This window comes from Platalea leucorodia (genome assembly GCF_965183815.1).
Source record: "Platalea leucorodia genome assembly, chromosome: 10".
In the NCBI taxonomy this organism is placed as follows: domain Eukaryota; kingdom Metazoa; phylum Chordata; class Aves; order Pelecaniformes; family Threskiornithidae; genus Platalea; species Platalea leucorodia.
In genome coordinates this window covers 7,928,361-7,952,066 of record NC_138832.1, presented here as the reverse complement: position 1 = coordinate 7,952,066, position 23,706 = coordinate 7,928,361, and the positions used below count along the sequence as shown (strand labels likewise).

Sequence of the window (23,706 nt, the reverse complement as noted above, 5' to 3'; positions counted from 1 at the left end):
CACGTGTGTTTGTATGTGTGGATGTGTAAGACAGGCTACTGAATTACAGGTACACGGATGTGCAAGTGAGGCAGATAGCAAAGGTGTGTGTTATCCAAATAAACCAGATGAGCATGAAAGGGAAAGGGACTGGCATGGGGTACCCACACCTATCAGATCATACAAGCCAGGAAGGGCAATTTAATTTTGCACGTTCATTTTACCGGCCCTGAGGCACCGGTCCCCCTTTTCCCATGCCTGACGTACATCCCAGTTTGCATTAAATTAAACAAAGCAACCCCCCAAACACATAACCCTTGCCAACCTGGTCGCCTTCTTCGCCTTTTCTTGGAGCCAAAGAGTTTGACCCTGGAAAACACATTCAACTTGTTCTTGTCGCAGCTTCCCTTGCTCTTGCTGGGGCTGTTGACACACTTACAGGCATTGGACTTCTCCCGCTCCCTGGCTTGTCTCTTCTGGCGGATCAGGGAGCTGGCGATGGCTGCAGCCATGGCCGCCACCGCCCCGGCACCACCGGCGGGTCAGGCACGCGGGGTTTGCTCGCCGGCCGCGGGCACCGCAGCCAGCATGCTGCTCGGCCCGTCCCCAATGCTGGGGACGCTGCCGGGCGCCTTGGCCAACGCCACCCACCGCCAATCGGCTTGGGAGCCCAGGAGACACCGGTGGGATGCTCACACCAGAGCCTGGGGTCAGGATGCAACAGTTTAGCTCAAGCGTTTTTGTCTGCTGAGATCTTCCCCTTTTGATTTTCTGATGCTTTTTTATTCCTCCCAACTTCTGGCAGGAGAAAGTTTGCAGGCAGAGGTGAGCGTTTCTACGGAGATGGAGCAGATCACTTGCAAGACATCCCTTGAGCTTCTCCAGACGTGCTATTCACATGCAGACATGGCACATCCACTTGGTGCAAGATCATTGCATCTCTCCTAGCCCCAATTTCTCCAGTTAACTTTTCTCCCCACCCGTCCCCTCCCCATTCAAATCCCAGCAAACACCTGTTAGACTCCAGCAGGGGCTGTCCAGTTGCAGGGGTTTTCTGGATCCTTTTTCCTCTTCTCCCTTAAGAAGAGATCCGAAGCAAGCGGTGATGGAGACACTGGGAGGAGGTGCCGATGCCTGGAGCCTCGGCTGCCTGCTGCCAAATGCCTCGGGAAGCCTCTTCCCCTCTGCTCCTTACAGGTGCTGCTGCCAGTGCAGCCTCCCCTCCACGGACGCGTTCAGCTTTTGCATTGCAACACTTGTCACCAGTCGGTAAATAGCCAGAGCTCCCCTGACGCCTGGTCGCCGGCAGCTCAGCGCCGAGACTGCAGCAGCAGTAGTCCTCAGGCAGCGGATGCACGCACTCGCACACACCCCACGAGCTGTGCGCTGGATACAGAAATGAGACGACGCAGAAAGCCCCTTATCACCACCCTCCCCTCCTCCTCCTCTTCCTCCTCCTTCTCTCCCAGGCAAGGCAGCGAGCGGGAGACCTGCCCGGTGGCTCTTTGTGTGGGGAGTTGCGGAGGGGCCCCCGGGGTGCAGGCAGTGAGGAGGCAGGGGCTCAGAGTGGGCAGCTGGGGTGCACCAGCTCCCGCTGCCCACCCTTGCCAGCCCCACGGGCTGTGGGTACCTGCTTTTGACAGAGCTGCCTCCTGGGGAGGCACAGACACCCAAACAAACGTGACTGTGATGAGCAAATAGCTGGCACCAGGTTTTCAGCAGCAGCGGAGTGAGGACACCTGGCCAGCAGCAGGAAGGTGGTTCAGGGAGGCAGGCAGGGGAGCAGGCAGGGGAGCTCCAGCCATAGCTCTCCCCTGCCTTTTCCTCATCCTTACAGGATGGCCCCCTCTCTGCCTCACTGATTTAGCAGAGGCTTTTTGCCTCTCTTGCCTTGCCTCCCCCCCCCCCCCCCCCCATGCTCTCAGCTCCAGTTTTCTAGCAGAGACTAGAAAATCCTCAGAGAGAGCAATTTCCTTGTCATTGCCGTGTTCCCCCTCTTCCCTTTGTCCCCCCACGGTGCCTCTGTGTCCCTGGAGGCCAGGATCTCCTGCCAGCTGGGTTTATTCATCCCTGGCTAAGTGGGGGCCGGGCTGCGGGGGTACCAGGACAGGGAGAAGCAGCGATGCCATGATGCCGGGAGCAGAGCCTGGTGTCAGAGCCTGGCGCCGTGCTGTAGTTAATGCCCCGCACAGCCAACACCGAACCCTGCACACATCTGTGCCCCAGGACATAAGAAGCAGGAGGTCCTGGGGGTCCCTTTGCAACCCACCCCCTGCTCTTCAGCATGCTTTCAACAGCTGGAGCCTGAAATAAAGCCAATTCAGGCTAGAAACAAAACAGAGATTTGCAACCCTGAAGGCAAACAACTATTGAAAGAATTTATCCCTGAGGCAGAGGGGATTCGCAGTCACTTGCAGGTGTTGAGGCAGGGTGGGATGTCCTGTAACTGGGAGGGGGGGGGGCTGTCGGCTGGTTCCTTGCAGGAGCTGAGCTCACCAGGACCGTGATGGCAATGGGCTTCAGCCAGCCAAGTCCAGGAGCTGCGTCCTGTGTGCCCTGGGCCAGCCCAGGGCTCCCCTGGGGCTATCGAGACAGAACCCATGCAGCTGGGTTGGTGTGACAGCGCTGGATTTCTTTTCTTTCATACTCTGCCAGGCTTCTCAGGATACCTGCCCCTTCTTCCTCTCCCCCACACACCTTCGGCAAAACCACGCCGTCCTCCCCTCCCTCTTCCCAGGGTTGCACACTGCGGTCCCAGGCAAGCACAGCAGAAACCATGCCACTCAATATCTTCGCTTCAAAGAGCTCAATTCAAAAGCAGTTCGCTGTAGCTCTGCAAACATTACAGTCCTTCCCTTGACTAGAAACAGGTCAAAACAGGTCCAAATCTGTTTCCTCCAACTGGGAACTCCTGCCCCAATAGAACATGTTGCGTGGCCAGGCCTTACAGAAATGCCCATAACGCACAAGTTTTCAGATGATGTCTGACTGAAAGTGTAACATGTGCCATCACAGCCTGAGACCTTGACAGCTGACATGGTTTATTGAATTTGGCAGCCCCATGTACCCATCCACAATACCACTTTTCTGCAAGAAGTATATGTATACATGTATAGGTGTATATACACATTCACTCACCTTTGTTTATGAGGCACTTTATGGCATCCACATATTCATATTAAGTAAATACTCCTAATTTCTTATTTCGGTTAAACGGTAGGGTAAAAATAACTGCAATTCACAAGTTCCACCACTACCCTCATCTGCCAGTCCACATAAGACATGTGAAATCCAACCTAAGAGACAGCCAGTCGGATATTATTAGTAATAACTCATCCTACTCAACTCACCGGTAACGTACTATGAATTTTACCATCTTTCCACTTCCAATACAGTCACGAGTGAGACTTGTTTTTCCTGAGACTCACCCATTGCTTTATAAATATTCCCAGTTTGGAAAGCGGCGTTTGATCTTCAGATCAAAGTGAAGCTGCCTCATTGTGATCTGTCCTATAGGTGAGATGACATTTCATTTTCACAATGACTAACCATAACTCAGAATTTGGCTAACCTTGAAAAGCCTGGGGGAAAGTGGTATATAAAAGCAGTATTTAGGATATCTTTCTGCCAGCATTCCAGCCTGCATGCTTAAAATCCATAATGAAAATTCATTTGCACAAATGTTCCTTGACAGATAACTAAAGAGAGGAATAAAAATAGCATATATGCATAATCAGATTTAAGTTTCAAAAAACATTCCTCCAGTTTTTCTGTATGATCAGCCTCTCCATCTATCGGTACTCCTACAAACATGTCTTCATTTACTATAAATGGCACATGAAAATGAAGATCTTGTTGGGAAAACGTCTTTGGTACAGGACCAGTCTTTGGACTACTTCAGTGTTACAGATATAAAAATCTGAAGGAACAGCTTTATTTTCTTTGAACAGCAAGAGCTGTTCACTCCCCACCATGCTAAAAAGGTAAAATAAAATAAAATAAAATAAAATAAAATAACATTCCGAGCAACTTTTTGAATGTAGAAGACAACCAGACACTCCTTGAACACGCGTCCTGTTTCTTTGTGTGTGATTATTGTAACGGGGCACACTTAAAGCAAAAGAGTAAATTGCCAGCCCCATTTCAATCAAGAATTAAGCACCTCTTAAGAAATGGGACAGACTTGTACAGTTACTGTCAGAGACAGCACCATGATCTACCTGGAGCTGGGATTTGACCCAGCAGCAATTCCACTGTTTTGAAGTAGGCAAAGATCTCACCTGCTTTTGATTTCTGTTTTTTCTTCCCAGTCATCTGTTGAGTTTATACTGATGTTTATTTCCATGATTCTAAGCATTAGAACCTTCAGAAGTTGCCCGGATTGGGCAAAAGTAAAGCCTGCAATTTGGTACCACGCCCCCCCAAACCAGGACTGGCTCTTCGACTAACGCAGGACATGGTTTTCAACCGACACAAGGCGTGCTGCCCTCATTGCCTGGCTTCTGCAAGAAAAGGCATCAAACCCCCATCACTGGCCCAAACTGCAGGCAAGCACCGTTGGTTGTTTCACCAAATTAGAGGAAAGTGCAAAACTTTTGGGTTTTGCTCCATCCTCCTTGAACCATTTGCACTGTGGCAGGTCCCAGACCACTGCTGTTTCCCATGAGCCTGAATCCATCCCGAGCACAAAAGATTTATAATAGGTCCTATATAAACAGGTAGATGCTGGGCAAAACAAGTGCTGCACAAAAATTGAGACCAGAAGAAAAATCACAAGCCAGCTCCAGACCTCGGTGTCACGAAACAAGCTGCAAGTTTTGACAAGCCGCCGCGGCTTTGCAGCACGCCTGGGGCCAGCTGCAGCCTGCGAGCAGAGGACCTCCTTTCCCCCACTGCTGACCGCCTGTGCTATTTGGGCACATGAATGTCAACAGATGTGATCGAGCGCAGAGCGGTGTATCAGTGCAGCATTGCTGTCAGAGGAGGGAATGGGTGGGGGAGAGACGGCAATTTCCAGCTGCCTGTTCAACTGCACCGGTGATTGGCACAGGAGCCCAATGTGTGACTCGCCAAGGGACCTGAGCTCCTCTGTGCCCTACAGAAGCATTAACAATTCTCATGATGTGTTGCCACAAAGCAGGAACTTACTGCCAGCACCTCGGGTCAAAATACCCCATCCTGACTAAACAGCATGTTCAGTTCTTTCCTCTTCTCCTATAAACAAGTACTGAAAGATTTATAGTAGGTCCTATAGAAACAGGTAGATTCTGGGCAAAACAAATGCTACGTGAAAATCAAGACCAGAAGAAAAATCACAAGCCAGCTCCAGACCTCACTCAGCCAAGCATAAACCCCAAACCACCCCTTTACATTTATGAGACTGAAGCTGCTTTGGTGTGACAAAATTTCAGCCTGGCATGGGATGTCAGGAGTCCCTCTCAAGGTTCTGCAGTTCTTGCTGGGGTAACATGCTACTGCTGTTACAGAACAAGCAGAATAAAAAAGCTTCAGGAGTCAAATCTACGGACTATTTCCACTGTTTATGCTCCCAAAAAGTAGAGAATGATTTTCTGAAAAGTGCCACCAGAATCACTTCTCTCTCTTTTCAGGTTGAGATAAACTAGACTTCATCCAGTCGGGTATGACACAGCAGCACTGAGGCCCCCAGTGATTTTTTCCTCTTTAAGTAAACAGAATTACTATTCACCAGGAAACAGAGCTGTTCAGACCCAAGCCCCGCATCACTTAGCTCCTCTGTGAAACATCCCGTGGAAATGACTCAGCCTTTCCTCTGCAGCCAGCTCCGCGGCTGGACACAAGCGCTGCAGAACGGCGAGTCTCCGGGTGCTCTCTGCTCGGGGGATGAGCACGGTTTGCTGGCCAGTTCACTACCCCTGAAAGCCTGGGGTTTTTTTAGATATGAGCCTAATTAAGAGTCAGCTAGAGGTTTATTTCTGAGTGCAAGGTGGAAAAAGGTATTAGTGGAAGAGCTGGGCCTTCAGGCAGCCTCAGACCAAGAGCTCAAATTTGAGGATATTTTAGTCAACAGACCAACTGGGCTACCTTAAAATTAACCTTAACAGTAAAGATCAGCTTCAATAACCAGCTGCAGACCTTCATACGAGCTGCATTGCTGTAAACAGAAGTATTTTTATGCCGAGACCATAAGGGCACTTGTAAACAGTGACATGGATGTTCCTGTGTGTGTCTGTGCCATGGTTCTTTGCAAAAGTGCACTGTGCAGCCCTGCTCAGTAACAGGAAAAAAATCAAAATAAATTCCAGTGACACCGGTGTAGACATGTCACTTGGACCCACTTTACCTAAGAGCTCACTTGTTCGTGTGGAGGCACGGTCAATTCAATAGTTCAAGGGATTAGGCAGCTGGTTGATTTTTGTCTTCTCAGAGTACAGAATCATGAATCTCAACAGCAGAACAACTGGTGCACAGGACTGGATGTGCTGAAACTGGCCCCCATCCAGCAAAGCAGAGAAACATGTCTCTGTCTTCAACATCTGAGTCATCTCACTAAGACTACTAAGATATTTAAAAAATAATTATGCGCCAGATGCATTACAAAAGGTTCTCATATCCTAATCCTGTTCTCTTATCAGATCTGCACAAGTCTGCTAGTACAAGGTTCACTCACTCTGGCAAGAATTTGGGCCTCTTCTTCATGACTGACATGCCCTGCTAAATACTCAGGATGGCCATGAGATCTCACATCAAGAACATCAGTTTTCTCTCAGATTCTCAGAGAAAATACTAATGAGAGAAACCCCAGTTCTGCCCCTTCCCAGCTGTGAATTCTGATTCCTCTACAACACTGTCTCAGTCAAAACTGGATTTGATCTGACTGTGTCCCCTGATGGAGCAGGCATTTTTGGAAAAGGAGGGCATTGTTTGAAGGTAGAAAAATGGAAATATTTTTGCCTAGGTTAATCCATATTCAGTCATCCCAAAATGTCAACCACAAAAGATCGTCTATCCGGTGCATAAAAGATCAGTGCCAATCAGCTGGGAAAGGTCACAGAACAAAGAGAAGAGATCAGCTCCCACAGCTCTGCGGGCTCCCGAATTGGGAACACGTTATTCCCGTGTCTCGGGGGGGCCCAACCTGAGCCAGGAACTTGCAGCAGTGACCGACCAACTTCTCTCTGCCCATCGTAAAGCCATAGCAAAAAATACTCCGGAGCCTCCCGCATCAGTATGCACAGAAGTATCTGTTCATTCACCTCTCAGCATGATGACTCTCGGAATTGTCAATGCAAATGACAGCATATCATCCCTGAAATATTTACATCTCAGCATGGGACACACAAGAAGTGTGGGCTATATGCCACTGTCAAACTTAACATAAGGCCACTTTACACATGACAAAACACTGTAAATAGTCCTTCACAGACCCAAACCAAGTTGCCTAGAGATTGTCACATTACTCAAATGGATCTTTTCCCACCTTTTCATAGATCTGATGGTTCATCCTCTGTCAAGAGCTTGACAAGAACAGACTCACTGGGTCTCCACTGAGTTGGGGCCTCTGAGAGTTCTCCCTCCTCCCACCTGCACCTAAGCATTTCTACCAGCTTCTCACAGCCATGGCCCTTGCTTTGCTCAGAAGCCAAGTTTTGCCCCATTGCTTGACTTCACATAATTACAGAACCCAATTCACTGTAATCATGTGAGGAATGCCAAGCTTGCTGCTTCCCGTTGCTGTGTTAACGATGTAAGACCCATCTGTTTTCTAATAATGAAACCAAACTGCCCGGGGTGGGATCAGAAGAGCCTGGCAATGGTTTTCTGTGACTTACTTGACTGCTGAGATCATGGCATCAAGTTCACACAGGACAAATGAGAATGTGAACAGAGCAGGTCACAAATGAAAGGGACTTGGAGCAAAAAGGGCCATGTCTTGGATGGAGGCAGGGCTCTCCAGGAGCTGGAGTTAGACCCTGCACTGGGTCGCTGCTTCTGCATATGTGCAAGTGTGGGCCTTGTTCTGCTCACTGTCGTGGAACTGGAACCAGTTTACCTGAGCAAAAATGCTGGTCTCAGTTTCAGTAACCAGAAGTATATCCTTGAGGATTAGGAAAAGGGCCATGAGCCCAAACTTCTGAATTCTGTCTCAGTTCACCACGTAATAATCACGACATTAATAGTGATGTAACAAGACATATCTGACCTGAGTTCAGTGATGTAACAGTTAGGTTTACCTAAGCTCATCTGACCAAATACCTGGGCCGTACAACCAAGAAAGAAGAGAGAAAGGCACCTCCAGATGGCAATTCATTCCTATCCAAAAAAGCACCATTATTTTCACAGCTGCATGAAGGAAAACAGTACCTCTGCCTTACTGAACTATCGTTGCGGGGTGATTCAGGCTATAATCTACGTAATGCATCTTTATAACAAATAATATTTACCACCATCAAAACCAAGTAATCACTTAATGAAGGTCCATGTGGCTGACTATCTTGCTTCTGGCAGTGCTCAGTAATACGTGTGAATATAAAAACAGCCCAAGCAGTCGCGCAGTCGCACTGCCCACACACACATACCTTCCAGCAATTGGCCTCATGGCAACTCCAGGCTTAGCGGGAGCAGCTGCTGGCAAGAGCAGAGCAAAGGTGACATCTATAAATCACACAGGGATTTTGAGGTGAAAAATACAACATATCATAAGCAAACAGAGGGGAATTCATTAGCATAACTTAGATGCACTCTTTTTGCAAGCAGCACTCGCAAGTAACATTGGCTAGCAAAACAGAAATGAGAACCACAAGCCAGCATTTGCTGTATTGGATTTAAATAGGTCTGGAGACTAGAAAAATTGTGTATGCAAATTCTACATAAGCAAATTAGAAGAAATTCAGAGAAGTCAATTCAGAGAAGGAGGCTAATAGCAGAACATCTGCTACTGCTCCCAATATTCGCATTAGGCAGCTGGGTACATTTCTGGGGACTCAGACCTCATCAGAAAGCACAGAAAGGTTTTGTTGCTATGCAGAGAAACAATGATCAGAAATCAGAGAAAGAGAGATGAAGCTGCCTGAGCTGAGCACTGTTATTCCTCACTTAAGTCCGGCTGAACTACAACAGGGACACATTTGCTTGTACAGAGACTGGATAACTGTCCAACTTGTAGCTGCATTTCTAACTAAAACCACCATGAAACCAGTAGATTAAGCTGCAGAAGTAGATACAAATATAATAGCATGATTTTAATTAAATTTCCAGTCCATATGTATGGCCTTCGCAATTCCCCAGTCATACTGCTAAATCATGCTGAGCTAAACTCACAGCAGAGTGACCCCATATTTAGCAGATAATGATATATCATCAGGATTTCTGTCCTCTCCCTTCAACCCTCTTCTCTTTGTTTCTCATTCTCATTTTCCATCTCTTCCCGCCAGGTTATTCTTTCCTTCTTTCATTAAAAATTACAACATGCTTCTAATGAGCAGTAGCCACAAAACCCGTCAGTATCTTGGTGCCCTTATCCTTCAATTTCAGGTCAACTTAATCTTGTCTACAAACAAACGAACTTAGTTTAGCTTCATCTACAACACAACATTCCAAGGCCGGGGAGCTTTTGCTGGGAAAGAAAGGACAAAGAGCAGAATTAGATCCTAAGCCTGCTGGTTTGTAAGAAGTTATCTTGGCTGATCTTTCCATGCTGTCATTCAACCAATTCCATTCAGCCCGTTCCATGTAACCATAACGAAGGAAGATCTCCTTGCATTTTCTTGTATCCTATATGGGGCAGTTATGAGAGGTTAAAGAGTCTAATTGTAAAATGGCACCTATATGTACAGCTGCACAGGTAAAACATGTGGCCACACAGAATTCATTAAATTCAGCAGCACTCTTTGAGGCCTGCAGGGATTCCCAGGCAGTTCCCCTCATATGACTGGAGCAAGAGCTATGGCTCCCAGAGGCTGCTGGCATCTGTGTTTCCTCTGGACTGTAACTGGGATTGGATGGCTCAAACCTCTGCGAATATGGGTTCTATGTTCATAATAAGGACACTTAAACACAGGCACTTTTTTCTGCCTTTCTTCTTCCTGACTTGCAAATATGAGCAAACTCAAGATGTTTCAACAATGCTGAGACGCACAGACACCAGAGAATCAGAGTTGAGCTGTTAATGCTGGGAGAAACTTCCACCTCCCTCAGGCCTTGCTTTTTTTCCCAGCTCTGTTATTTAGAAACGTCTTACTCAGTGGCTATATTTTTAAACCATTATTGCCATAAATTTTAGCCTACTTAAAAAGTTCTGATGTAAAGCCTTTTTAGGAGGCTTTTGGCAAAATACAGAGTTTCCTGTACAGGAAGCATGCTGTAGAACATTAATTTGTAAACAGTTACAAACCAAACAAATGGGACAGATTTCCAGTACTTTCAGTCGAAAACCCAAACGTATAAAATTACTGCTAAAACCAGAAACAAGAGGGACACCTAGAGTTACTTCTTGTAACCGCCCCAGCAAGGTCATTCACTTTCTTTTCAAGTTTTGTTTCGGTCACTGCCGGTATTTAATTACGACAAACGTACGCGGTGCCTCCGGCTGTAATTAGCAGCGAACCTGCAAGGGCAGGGTTCAGGCAAGCAGGGAGAGCCCCCGTGATTTTGCATTTAACGCTGGGTTTTTATGTTCCACCGGCGGCCGGTGGAGCCGCTCCCGCGCTCGGTGCGGCGGCCGCTGTCCGCGGTGCTGAACCGCCGCCCCGCATCCTGCCCCGCTCCGCGCCTCGCAGAGTCCCCGGCCCTTTACACCGAGTTTACATCCCAACGTCAAGGTCCATAACCAACCGCCAGCATTTCTTTTACATATTGTGGCTAGGCAACGTACTCCCCAAAAGCTAACCTATAGCAAAACCTTTTGACTGTTTCAGACCCACTTCTTTACCGCTATCACGCTATAAAACCATAGCGCTTTTGCAAAAGAGCAAGGCATTTAGTAGCTAATAATCCGGATTACATATTAAGTGATTATATTTCGTAAATGCATTTTTAACCTGCCAAAACATTGCAGACTGCTTACTTCACATTCTACGCTTTACTAGATTAGATTTACTATATTAATTTCGAAGAGAAAAAAAATGGATGCCGCGTGCAATGTCATAAAAGTTGCTTACTAATCATGTTGAGTTATTTCTAATAAAGAATGATACACATCCCAGACAGTTAATATCCAACTCTCACAGTTAATATCGAACTCTCTGTACACACTGCCTATCAGATTATTGTTTGATATTGGGGCATTTTCCAAGAGTCCTTGGATCTGTTTTTCTCTTCTAGCTGTAGGGCGTTGGTTCTTACAGTAATCTGATCATTTCACATTCCAAATGCAGAGAACACACTTTTTCGTTATTAAAGAAAAATAAATTACACTATCATAAGCATTTAACTAAAACATTTGCAAAAGAATTGAGAAATGCTGACTTTTTGTATTAAACAGGTTTTGAAGTTATTAACACCATAACAAGATTGTCTTCAGTTACTGTTAGGCACAGGACTCTCATGAAAGGCAATTAGAGCAGAACTGGAATAATAATTTTTTTTTCTTTAATGCAAGCTTTATACCAACAAAAAGCTTGGGTACAAAATCAACTAAATACGTGGTACGGATGTATAAAAGGCCATAAAATCAACCTGTGCGGCATTTGAAACACATATTCAAACAGGACAAATTTGCCAGTTCAGCAGCATATTCAGTATATTTACAGTTCTAATCAGTAGGAATTAACAATAACACTTTCCCTGTCCTTCTTAAATAGTGTATTTTTAGAGTTATCAAAGAAAATTCATGAAGTCAAAGAACAACCACATTCTTAATATTAATAAATATTAAGCTTTGATTTCTTTATATAGTTTATCACCTCTACAGAGGATTAGTTGCCAGGAAATACCTCCTAGTTTTTTCCTGTTAAAATATTGCTTAAATACATCTTACCTGAATAAGACTTTCTTAACCCCAAAGCCATGCTGCCTTACAAGCTGCTCCTACCCAGACAATTGCAGTCTACATTTGGAGCAGACACACAGGGAGTAGATCAGAGAAAGTTTAAGGCATATTTAAAGTATTCTCTAAGGTACTGGCCAGAAACATCAAGCCCATACTCGCGGTATAGAGAGATCATTAATGGGCATTAGTGACAGACCATTATGACTTTCAGAGATCATTAAAGATTCATAATGTAGCCGTATTGTTCTGGCAACATCTAACCATTTCTTGGACATAAATGTACATTTCTCCTACATGATTTACTTAAACTTATTATTTTCGAGTGTCAAATTTTATTTTCTGCCTCCTAGAATTACAAAGAATGCCTGTAACAGGATACCGTAGTACATTACGCCAGCCATAGGAGCCTCGTGCTTGGTTTAGTTGATACCCTTTATTGTAAGGCATTTTGCAATATGAATAGCTCAACAACATTCATGAGGTAGAATATGTACCATGCTTTCTTTCTTCTTTAAATAAGCTGTGTTATTGATGTACCGTAAATGTTACAAGTATAAAAAGCACTTAGAAGAATTACATTTGATAGAAATTCTGAAATAATTACCTTTTGAAATTTTTAAGCTTTACCTCTGCATTTCAGAAAAGCTGGTCATTTGATATTTGGATTTAGTGAAAAATATTGAAGATATTCTACTTGGGGTCAACCAAACCAGCTACTCCTAATGCAATTTTGACAAGTGAAGAAAACACTGAGATTTGGTTGTGAAGATGTACAGTACTGCAAACACTGTGGTCCAAAATGTGACTACAGTTATGCTTCATTTGTGTTAATCAAGGGCTGGATTTGAATTTTCTGTTGCTGAACTTGACTGAGACCTTGTTTAACTCATCCTTCTTCAGCACAGCAAGTTAAGCCCATGCTCACATATTATATAAGTAAAGAGATTTAGGCAATTTAGAAGCAGAGTCAGATTTTGAAGTCAAATACTGTCTCTAAGTGTGATTTGGTCATTGTGGAGTCACATAATTACAAGTAACATAGAAGAGCTATTTCAAAAGGCTCTGCCTCTTCACCAGGAGTTACCACTCCCTCCAAGACACGTTTACAAGTCACGTGTGCATGACCTTGGTTTATTTTGCAGTGCAACGGACCCGCAGTGAGAACATACCAATTTGCATGTCAGGAGGAAAATCACCAAACTCCAGCTGAGGAGCAGTAACTTCTTAATTCCTCTAACACACTTGCAAATGCATGAGACATGCTAAGGATTGGGCCCTTAAATTCATAGACAAGTAAACATCTTCCAGATGCTGGGCTTTAGGTACTAAAATGAAATCTAGCAACTGAAGTCACTGAAGCATTTTAACATGTTTTAGCATTTATGTTTTGCTGAATCTAGACCTGACAGGTGAAGCATGCCAATTTACTACTAATAAACAATTTTCCCAAAATAATATTTCAGTGTTTACTAATACACATTACTGCTTATGTACTTGGAATTCACAACAACGAGTATGCAGAAACAAATCATGCTGTGAATTGCACAATTTTAGAATATTCACTGTTTATTATGCCACGGTTGCTTATAATCAAGCTGTGAATATTGCTGATACCCAAATACACTGAACTATTAAGAATATCCTTAATTATTGCTGCCAGAAACAAACAGTACCACACCACGAAAACTGCAGTGGGGCAAAAAATGAAGTTGATTCTGAGAGCCATCCACTTGGAAATGGCACCATTTTCACAAAAAGAAGTCAAAAACCCATGTGGAAGAACATACTCAAGCCTATCTCTAATCGCCTGCTGAGTTCTATTGATTCCAAACAACCGACCTTGAGTTGATAGGTTTTATGTCACCCACGTCAATTATTGACAGGCAGTCAAAAGTCAGCAGTGGCATCGCTTACTGCCTTGCAATTATAAACAAGGTTAATCGGCTTGTAAATGTAGCTCTTTTTGCACAAGCACCAGTGCATTTAACTCCTTTTCCCAAGGCCTACATAAATTTGTAATGACAACTCCCTAAAATTTACACAGTTCTATTAAAATTTCAGTATTCTGTCCTCTTCAGCTACCTCAAGCACGGTTTAAGCGATTCAGAATCATTCTTATGGTTTTACAATAAAACTGGAGTTGCATATTGAAAACATAACATGTGTCCAGCTAATCCTTATTACCATCTAGTTATTCATTGCATATCAACTTGTTTTATTGTTTTTATTAATAAAAGGAAAATACAGCTTGTGTCTAATCTCCACTTTGTTTTGATCACTTTATGTCTACCATGTGCCCTCAGTACATGACTAGAATCACCTGGCATAAAGGAACACAGCTCCTTGGAGATCCCTACATTTAGACCAGCTAAAACCTTACCTCTACTAGAGTATCAGTTACCTCTGCGGGGTGCCAGTTTAAAAAAGCAACTTTATAGTGTGGTGTAGGACCTGCAGCAAAAGGACTACAAGTAGAATTTGCAAAAAACCAGTCATTTTACATTTTTTTCCTTATGTATCAATAAAAATCAAGCTGACATTTGCTATGAAGCACTCATTGGAGATTGCCACGTTATAACTAGTGGATGACTGATGAGTAAACAACTAAGGAAAATGAAAAAAGATTGTTTGGAGAGAGCATTTACATTTCTAACCATCCAAGGAGGAAAGCTCAAATTAGCCCTCCAAAAGAGACAGTAGTGTCAAACCCAGCCCCTTTAAGGCACAATTTCATCAGTTTACCCATGGTATTATGCGCCACACCTATTCACTTTACAGGTGACCAGAACCGATGACTTGGCAGGTCTTAGTAGGGTTTGCAGCCCCGTGTTACCATGCTGGCTGGTGTGGGGATAGTGCAGCAAGGACTGTAACAGGCACTCTCCTCCCAGAAATCACAGCCACACTACCAGCATGGTGCTCTACCTTCTGTACATGTTCTCCACAACAGACAAACTTTGTCTAGTTTGCATCTAAGCAATGAGGCATGCTGAAATAAGGGCCCAACACATCCAAAGATGCTAGCGTGGGTATCAGAGAAATGACACACATTATTGCTCTGCTGTGGCAGAAAAATAGCCCCTTTCCATGACTGCAACATGGGATCAGATTCATAATCTTGCAAATTATTAGGCATTCCTGTTTCAATTAATCCTACTTTGCAGTTTTGAACTGATCCCCTCCAGAAAAATAACAATCAGGCTTGACCTTATTCCCTGGAATCCAACAAAAAAATCTCCAACTCGTTGGTCTGGCAGGAAGAGGCTGAGCGCTCAGGCTCCACGGCTGCTGCTGCTGCTATGACCGAAGAATCTCAAATGCAAAATATAGATGAGCAGGCGCAGCACTGTTGTCTCAGCAGTCCCGCAGCAACAGCATGCAATGTTGAACAGCTGCTGCAACAGAAACCTTCCAGGGAAATACAGACGATGACAAAAAGAAGGTTCCTGCCTTCTTGGAGAAGAGGAACTAAGGAGAAGAGAGCGCTCTAAACTGCTGTCCAGCCAGATGAAACACCCATTTGGGGTTTTAGAGCCTGTTGCTCTACATAGACTATTTTTGTATTAGTGATCATTATATTTTCATAGAGTCATTCAGCTGTTTCAATTATAGCCTCAAAACAAAGTGACCCAATTCATCCTATTTTATACGTATTTCAGACTATTAAAATCTGCGATTCCTTTTTTTTTTTTTTTCTTTCTTTCTCTCTTTTTTACCTGATTGTACTACTCTGTCATGCAACCCAAAATAAAGAAGAAACCCCTTAAAGAGTGAAACTGTTTAATATTCTGATGCTGGAATGCTGTCGTTTCTAATTGCCGAGGGGAAGCTGCGTGAAGTGAGCGCAGCCCTAGCACTTTCTTTCCTTGGCTTCATCTGCCACCTGGTGGTACAGTCCCAGGGAGCAGAAAGCAGCGTTTTTATGGCAGGACCCTGCATGTGCCAACGGGCACCTGGAGTTTAGTGCTGATTGTAAGGCTGCAAAACGCAATGAGCAGCACGGCAGTTACAGACATCTGTGCAATTCATGTCCACACACAACGCAGTAGGTTTAAAAAATGTTCTGCAATTAAAACATTTGATGCTTTAACAGAAAGGGCAAGTTAGAAATTCAGATTTTTCAGCATATGAAACTAAACAGCTGCAAACTCCCAAGATTCAGAAATTGTCCCAACAATTTGTAACACTTATTACAAGTTCTTGAGCCCAATGGAAGCTCATCTGCAAAAGCAGGGCTCACAGTCAGGCATAAGATTGAAAGCAGAAAGGTGTGAGAGCCACTTTGTTACCTGCCTGCAAACAGCTTGCAACGTCTCACTGTTACACCACGAGAATAAAGCAGAAAGGACAGAATAAGTACCAGTCTAAACTTTTTAAGCTATTGTATTTTATTTGGAATACAATATTTATTTTTATTCTATTCAGAACATTTCAGTAAAGTTGCAAAACAAAGTATAATCAAAAGTAACTCCTATTTTCTCATTCTGAAATCAATAGCCCTTATATGTGTTGTCCCACATGTTGTACAGGGACAAGACGACACTGCAATTCCCCTGCCAGGGTGATCTGGTATCTGCGTCACGTCACTTTGCAGCTGCAGGTGGGAAGGTAAATATTTACTACTACCAGGAGTTGGCCTCCTGGGGAAAACCTAAAGGCCAAGTCTACTTGGCACAGTGTGGCACTGTGCAGGGATATTCAGGCTACCGTGGGTCTAGCAGCATTACCGTTCATTAGCAGACAGAATGCTTTGTCAAGCATTCCCAAGATACCCACGAGAGCACAGTACCTTTGCACTGACACACTCAAGATAGGTGTCTCGAATCATTTCCATCTCTGATATACAGGGAAAATGAGACAAATACACCTTAGGTTACTTGCCCATGCTCCCCATGCACCAGGGAGGCGGTGGCAGCCCCGTGTATTTGCAGAGGCTTTTGGCAGGATGACTGCAGCAGCTTGCTTGGCTCTTACCATACCCCAAGGAAAGACACATGCGTAATGTGGGCAAATGCCGACTAACACAGAGCAAACATTAAAAAAAAAGAGCTACAAGTATTCTTACAGCCACCTGTGTATTTACACGAGCCCTGTGTGATGACATCCTTCTGATCCATTATACCTGGAAAGCAAATTTCAATCACACTGGCAAACTTCTACATCAAACACAGTTTTTACTTACTCACAGAACATGGAAAAGAAAACACAGCAAATGCCTAATCCAAGCCCTCATAACAGCATGATCCTACTCATATCTGGTATTCCAGGTGCTGGAGAGCAATTTTTAAAGCTAAAAGGAGCATTTTCCCTATCTTCCATTACAGACCAAAACTAAGATTAACCCTTCACTAGTTTGCCAGTTAAGGGAAGACAGCTGGATGCTACACATATGTTTGTGGTGGGGTTTGCAAAAGCACCTAAGAGAACTGGGAGTATAAAACTCCATTACATTTCCCTGACATGCAGGTATTGAACTCCCTAAAGTGCTTTTGAAAAACCTCACTGAAAACCACATTGAAACAACTGCAAGAAAATACCAGGCAGATGTCAGGGATGAGGAGATCAGCAGAGACTCCACCCCCACCCCCCTGCTCCATGCTGGAGCAGCCCAGATGAACTGAGTCTGGTGGTGACTACCTCCCTACCTGAGGAAATCCCAAAGACCCTGGTCCAGGTCAGAGTCGAGTGTGAAGTATCCAAAGCCCTGTCCTGGCCAAATGGCAGGCAGCCCAACCACAGCGGCTGCAGCGTTCAGTAATGAGCAGATGGTTTTGAAATGACGGCGCCTCTTGCCAAGTCCGACCCGTTCCGACTCCTCTGTTTCTGCATTACCCATGCCATTTGCAAATGCTCTGTGCAAACACAACTCACAAGGAAAGCTCTTCTCTCAGCAGCCTGAAAGCATTTACAGCCAAAATCAATACGCACATCAGTGCTCGTACAAGTAATTTCATTTATGATAATTAAATAAATTAACTCTAATAAAATAATGATTTCACTATTTACTAGAGGAAAATAATGGGTTGAAAGTCATTTAATTTGACACAAACTTTGGGTTGGGTCTGATCCTTCAGATTTTATTCTTCATTTCTGCTGATAATTTATAACAGTGCAAATCATCATTACTTCATTTTCATGCAATAACATATGAAAATAAACTCCTGAAAATATTGACCTAAGCCCTGGACAGAAAAGGATGAGCAGACACCCCTGAATGCGAGTCAGATGGGGAAGTGTCCTGCACTGTTTGGAAAGTCAGCCTCAAGGTCCCTGTATGCAGGTCAATAAAAGCAAAACGCTTTGCAAATGGATTCAGATCATGTTTATCTCTAGGAATTCCTCATGTGAAGACACAGAACTTGGGCAGTATTTGCACAGGTATAAATGGATGTCTCCATCCTTGCCACATAAGTTAATGCCTTGAAGAAGTTTGATCTAAGCACAAAACTCTGTATTTTTGTCCCAAATTTCCATTCCACAGACAAGATGCTGCACCAAACACTACTAGAAAAGTGTGAGTGAAAAACACTAATAGGTTAAATGGGCTCCGACGCGCCGCCATCATCCATCAGGCCTTCATTCTCATTACTCAATACCCTGTCCCAGCACTATGCTTATATCCAGATGGGGAACCGATCACACGGGAAAAGATTTGTTAATAAAAGATGCTTGGTGTGTTTACCAGAAGTACAAGCGTAAACCTCTATCTGACAAAAAAAGCTCTCACCACTTATTTTGCAGACATCATTCTGGCCTACTTTCCTCATTGAAGAAAAAAGCATGATTCAAGCACTCAAAAAAAGTCAATAAAACATTTGCCACTAGAGGAGGCTATTTCATAATTTTTTTCCAGTGACATACCTGTACCACGGAAATTTCAGTGAGAGTTTCCACAAAACCACCACTACTGTTTTTCAGTTAGTCCTATTATGAATTAATCTGAAATCAGCAATTTCTCAATAACTTTATTTGTACTTAATCTTGAGCCAAAGGAAAAAATAAATCCACAAAACCCACAGAGAGTTCCTAACCTGGATAATTTCTGTCCATTTTAGTATGATGGTACATTTCACCGCCCATTTCACTGCCTGTAGAGCTGCTAAAGGGAAAACGTTGGTGAACAAGTCAGGGCCTTTCAGGGATTTTACTTATCTGTAAATATAATAAACCTCGGCAGAGAAACTTCAGCTGGATGAGTTACCAATGAAACCCTACCATCAGCAAGTGCGTCACTTTTCTTCACTATTTGCCATCTTTTTTTGAAGCACCTGGCCCCAGATTCACATCCCAGATACCCTCAGACTCAGAATCCAGGCCCCAAAATTAGGGATTCATTCATGGAGAACTGTGGTGTTTTGCATTTTGTTCCAGATCTGAATAGAACCGAATTTTAAAACATCCCAATTTCCTATGAAACAGATTTGCCCTTTCCAGCCTGGTCTAGGTATAAACAGATATTAAGGGAAATGGGCCGTGTAATTCTGTTGTGCTCATAAAACATCTCTGGCTGATGGTCAGAAATAGATGCCCTTTCTCCATCCACAGAACAAGCACATCCCATAGGAGATCAGCACAGCTATGGAAGAAAGGCTTGTCCAACAATCCCATCTTTTGATGCATACATCATCGGTTGTTGTACCCTGTGCTATCTTCAGAGACTCCTTGTTGCCTGTTCTTTAACTTGAGCAACAGAGGCTCAAACTTGGGTTTTTTTGGCCATGATGCCCCATATTCAGGGAAGGTTCCCAGTCAGAGAGACCTTTGACAGAGGGTGCCAACTGCAAGTTTCAGCCATGCTTCCAGAGCTTACCTTGAGCTTTCCTAGCTCCCAAGGGAGCTCACATAGATGCAAGTTCCCAGGTGGCAGCCCTCCTTTAGAAATGACCCAAAAAAGCCACTTGTATCCTTTGCCACAAGCCAGGCTAGGAAGCGCCTCATACACTGGGATGGGTACTTGAGAGGTTGGAAAGAACATTCCGTAGGGCTTAAATGGTGTGGGTACCACAACTCACATCATGCACCTGGGGCTCCAAGATACTGGAAATGCACCTCTCTCACTGCAGCACTTCAGAGCCCCAGCACTTCAGCAGGAAGGACCCAGGTTCATTTTCAGGGACAGAGCCTGGAAGCCAGCTACTTAGTGGTATCTTCTGTGCTGTTCCTCTGGCTTCCAGCTCATAAACTCCAAATCTGACTCTGCATCATTAAACATTCCCACCTCCGTTTCCTTTGCAAAGAAGCAGCTGTAAAACAAAGTCATTTAATTACAATTTTTTTAATTAAGCAACTATGTAACTAAGTGCTCAACTGCAGTGGTGAGAGCTCTAACCCTACATCTCAGCATTAGAGGGAGTCCTGCTCCCGTTTAATTCTCTTTGCAGAGACCAGGAGGAAAAGTTGGAAGCATGGCTTTAGGGAACAGCATCCCAGCAGTCAGTCAGCAGCACTAGAAAAACGAACAAGGCAAAAACCTGAGAACATATTTCATGGTCTGCAGCGGACCCACAGCACACAGCAGCATAAAAACCTGGTCCCTCTCCTCATGTCAAACATTAGCATTCCTGCTCTAAGCCGCCCTGCTCTGAGCTGCAGTGCTTGGAAGAAGATTCACACAGATATTCAGGTTCAGTGACCTTGGAGATCCAAAAGGATACATCAGCCTTTCAAGTAGTTAGCTTTTAGTCGACAGGCTTGGAGAAATCCATCAGACACGGGCAGACAGATAGGAGTCACCCATCTCTGGTTCTTGGGTATTATGGTAATGACTGACGAATACAGACACCCATAAATAAATGGGCAGATGACTCCAGTGACATCGTGTTCTTAAGTGCTACAGCAACAGAGGCAAGGGAAGTAGACAGGCAGACAGGAGACAATCCAGTCATGCCCGATCTGCGCATTATGGCATGAGTCACATTACCTTTTTCAATATAGATATTCAGTGGGGTACCTGGACAGCTGCTGAAGGTGTGAGCAGATTCAACCAAGGCAAGTATTTGCTGGCACCTTGTCTGCACAAACATCATCAGGCCATAAAGACTGCTGCATACTCAAGAATCTGGACCAGATCTTGACTTCAGGGCTTGGACTGAACAGCCCAGGCTCACGGATCCTTGGAAATATTCCTTTCAGCATTATTTACCAATCTGACCCTGTGTACTGTTCCTTTTTATTTTACCTTTACATACCCTGGAAATGGACTAACATTTTGCATTGCTCCACACCCAGTAAGAGAAGATAATGGGAGCCAGTTAAGAACCCGTTCCCAAAATATTATTCTGGACTCCACTATCATACAAGTGGCTCTGCAATCAATAACTGGGCAAGAACAGCGTCTTGAAACCAATTTCAAAACAACAGCAGCAGCGACAACAACAAAATAGCTCCGATAAGGACACTACAAGCTCATTGACAGGAGAGCTCTGAATTCCTCTGAAAAAGCGAGTCCCCAAGCTCCCAACAACTGAGCAGCTCATCTGTTTGAGCACCGACTAATATGCTAACAGAAAAAGGACAAAGTTAAGCTGAGGAAGAATAAAAAGAGCAGCTAGTTTCATCTTCTGTTTGGGACATTGGGAAAATCCACCAGGGCCAAGAGGTGCACTGAAACACTAGGACTAGGAAGAGATGCTCTCTATGCGGTACAGGAGCCTGTGCTTTCCTGTTCTCTGAGAACAGGCTGCTTATGAAAATATGAGCATCTGTGAGAAATTATTTAGGGGATTTGAAATGGCAAATGGAGTTTCCTTTCCCTAGCTCCTGTTTAAACACAGTCATGATCATCAATGCCTAAAATCTGTCATCACCCAGAGGCTTTTCAAAGCCAAGCTGTGGCCCTGTTGAAACACAAAGTGCTTAAAGTCAGGCACCTAAATCTACGCTCGCATGCCTAACTCGGAGAAAGGCGAATATCATGCCACAGCAGCTTCACAGCTCAAGAAGATGGTTTCAGCCCGCAAAAGCCACAGGCTGGCAGAGCAATGCAAGCCTTCTCTTGCAGGGACGCACCATGCAGACAGCTGCCACCAGGACGGCTGCCAACCTAGAGGACTCCAGAGCAGAAACTCATCCCCATTTTCAAACAGGAGGGCTCCTGGAGCCGATGCAGCAGCCAAGAGATCTTCTTAGGTATGGGACTTTCCAGGACTTAAAGGTGTCTGATTTTCAGAAACATGAGGTCTCATCTGCATTTCTTAACTTGGGCACACAGACTCAACTGGGTGTTGAAATAATCACAAATAGCAGATACCTCAGTAAAAGGCAGAAAGGAGCTAAATTTCAGTGAAAATTTTCGATCTAGAAATTTTAAGGACAAATGAGCAAACATTATTTTTTCAGAGCATAATGACAAGTACGTATCATCCCTAATGTCAGGATCTTAAACAAGCTGCAGATTGTGCTACACTAAATTACCGTCCAGCACATGAGGCTGTTTTGGGATATCTCTAGGCCCATGCTCTCTTTCAATTACTTTAGAAAGAAAACCATATTCTACATACCCTTATATAAATATTTCAGAAATACAGATTTCTAGCATTTTCTTAATTTTCACTTTAAAAGTGGTAACACAGGATAGAGTTACAGTCTAGAGATATGTCTCATTTTTATACTTCTTCATGTATTTAAACCATCTCTTGCTTTGGGGTACCTTTGGTGAGCAGCAAGTAATTTTAATAGGCTTGTTACTCTGTTGTCAGAGTTTTAACACGTTCATAGAGAAAAGGATTTACCCTTTGCCAGTTATTAGAAGAAAGGTGTTAATTCAGCTGACATTTTGAAGTTTTCTGTGTATCCAGAAGAAAGCAGTGAATGGGGTAAATGTTAACTGACCATCAACAGCAGTTACGTACTATCACTCATGCCCACTATTTCTAAATTGTTTTTTTCTGCAACTTCTTATACTGTCTTTTGCATCAATCACCCTTCTTGGAATAAAAGGCCCATCCTCTCCAGCTGGTGTCTAACAGGATATTCAATTGTATTTTGGAGCCAGGGTCTGGCTTCCAGTTTGCCCACAGTGACAATTCCTTCCCTGTACCTTCAGATTTGACATGGCTGGGACACAACCCCTCTGGTGCGGCCATCAGGGCTTAATTTCTGGGAGAAACATTCAAACAGAGCAATGCTGCTGATGAACTGCCTCTTTGCACAACTCTAGACCCAGCCCAGGAGGAAACCACCTCCTCTGAGCTTCACCCTCATGACCGTTCAAGGAACCCTGACTAGTGACACCATAGGTACCAACTAGCTTTCTGGTGCATAATACATGAAGCTTTTCCTCCATAAACGAGTATTCTAAGGAAAATTTAAGGGAAATTCAAAGAATTCTTTCTGGTTTGGGCACTGGATAACTCTGAAATGGGTGGGAACTGATTGTCTATTGCCAAGTAGCTTAGGCCAGGCTTAAGCACAACTATCTGATCAGAAATGGAGAAGGAGGCCCCATATTCTGCCCTCGTTCAGCACTCAAACCTGGTGTGTTCAAGACAGCGATGGCATATGGAATTTACTGGGGAATTTGCTACCTTCCAGGGTCTGAGAATGCAGGATTTCCTTAAAAATCAGAACATTTCCAAGTTCATTCTGTTAACTCAAGCTTTAACTGCCCTAGATAGAGGGCAGGGGATGGTGCAGTCTTACTCTTCTGTGCATGTTGTCTCAATGCTGATGACACATCACTTAGACTGATGGGGGTATGCACTTTCTGCTATTTTTAGGCTCCTGCAAACCTAAAGATGGGATAAACAACACTACCCGAG

General features: G+C 44.1%; 1 protein-coding gene across 3 annotated transcripts in view; it reads right to left on the bottom strand.

Annotated features, from left to right (window-relative positions):
* The window catches only part of FGF13 (fibroblast growth factor 13), a gene marked incomplete at both ends in the record, with an annotated part of 257,161 nt that overhangs the window by 59,512 nt on the left and 173,943 nt on the right, over nucleotides 1-23,706 (bottom strand). Inside the window, one exon of one of the 3 annotated variants that reach the window (XM_082323676.1) lies at nucleotides 305-491. The exons of the other annotated variants lie outside the window; for them this stretch is intronic. Within the exon in view, the coding sequence (XP_082179802.1) occupies nucleotides 305-491 (187 nt within the window). Of the gene's footprint in view, nucleotides 1-304; nucleotides 492-23,706 lie in introns of those variants that run through there. 3 annotated transcript variants of the gene reach the window in all.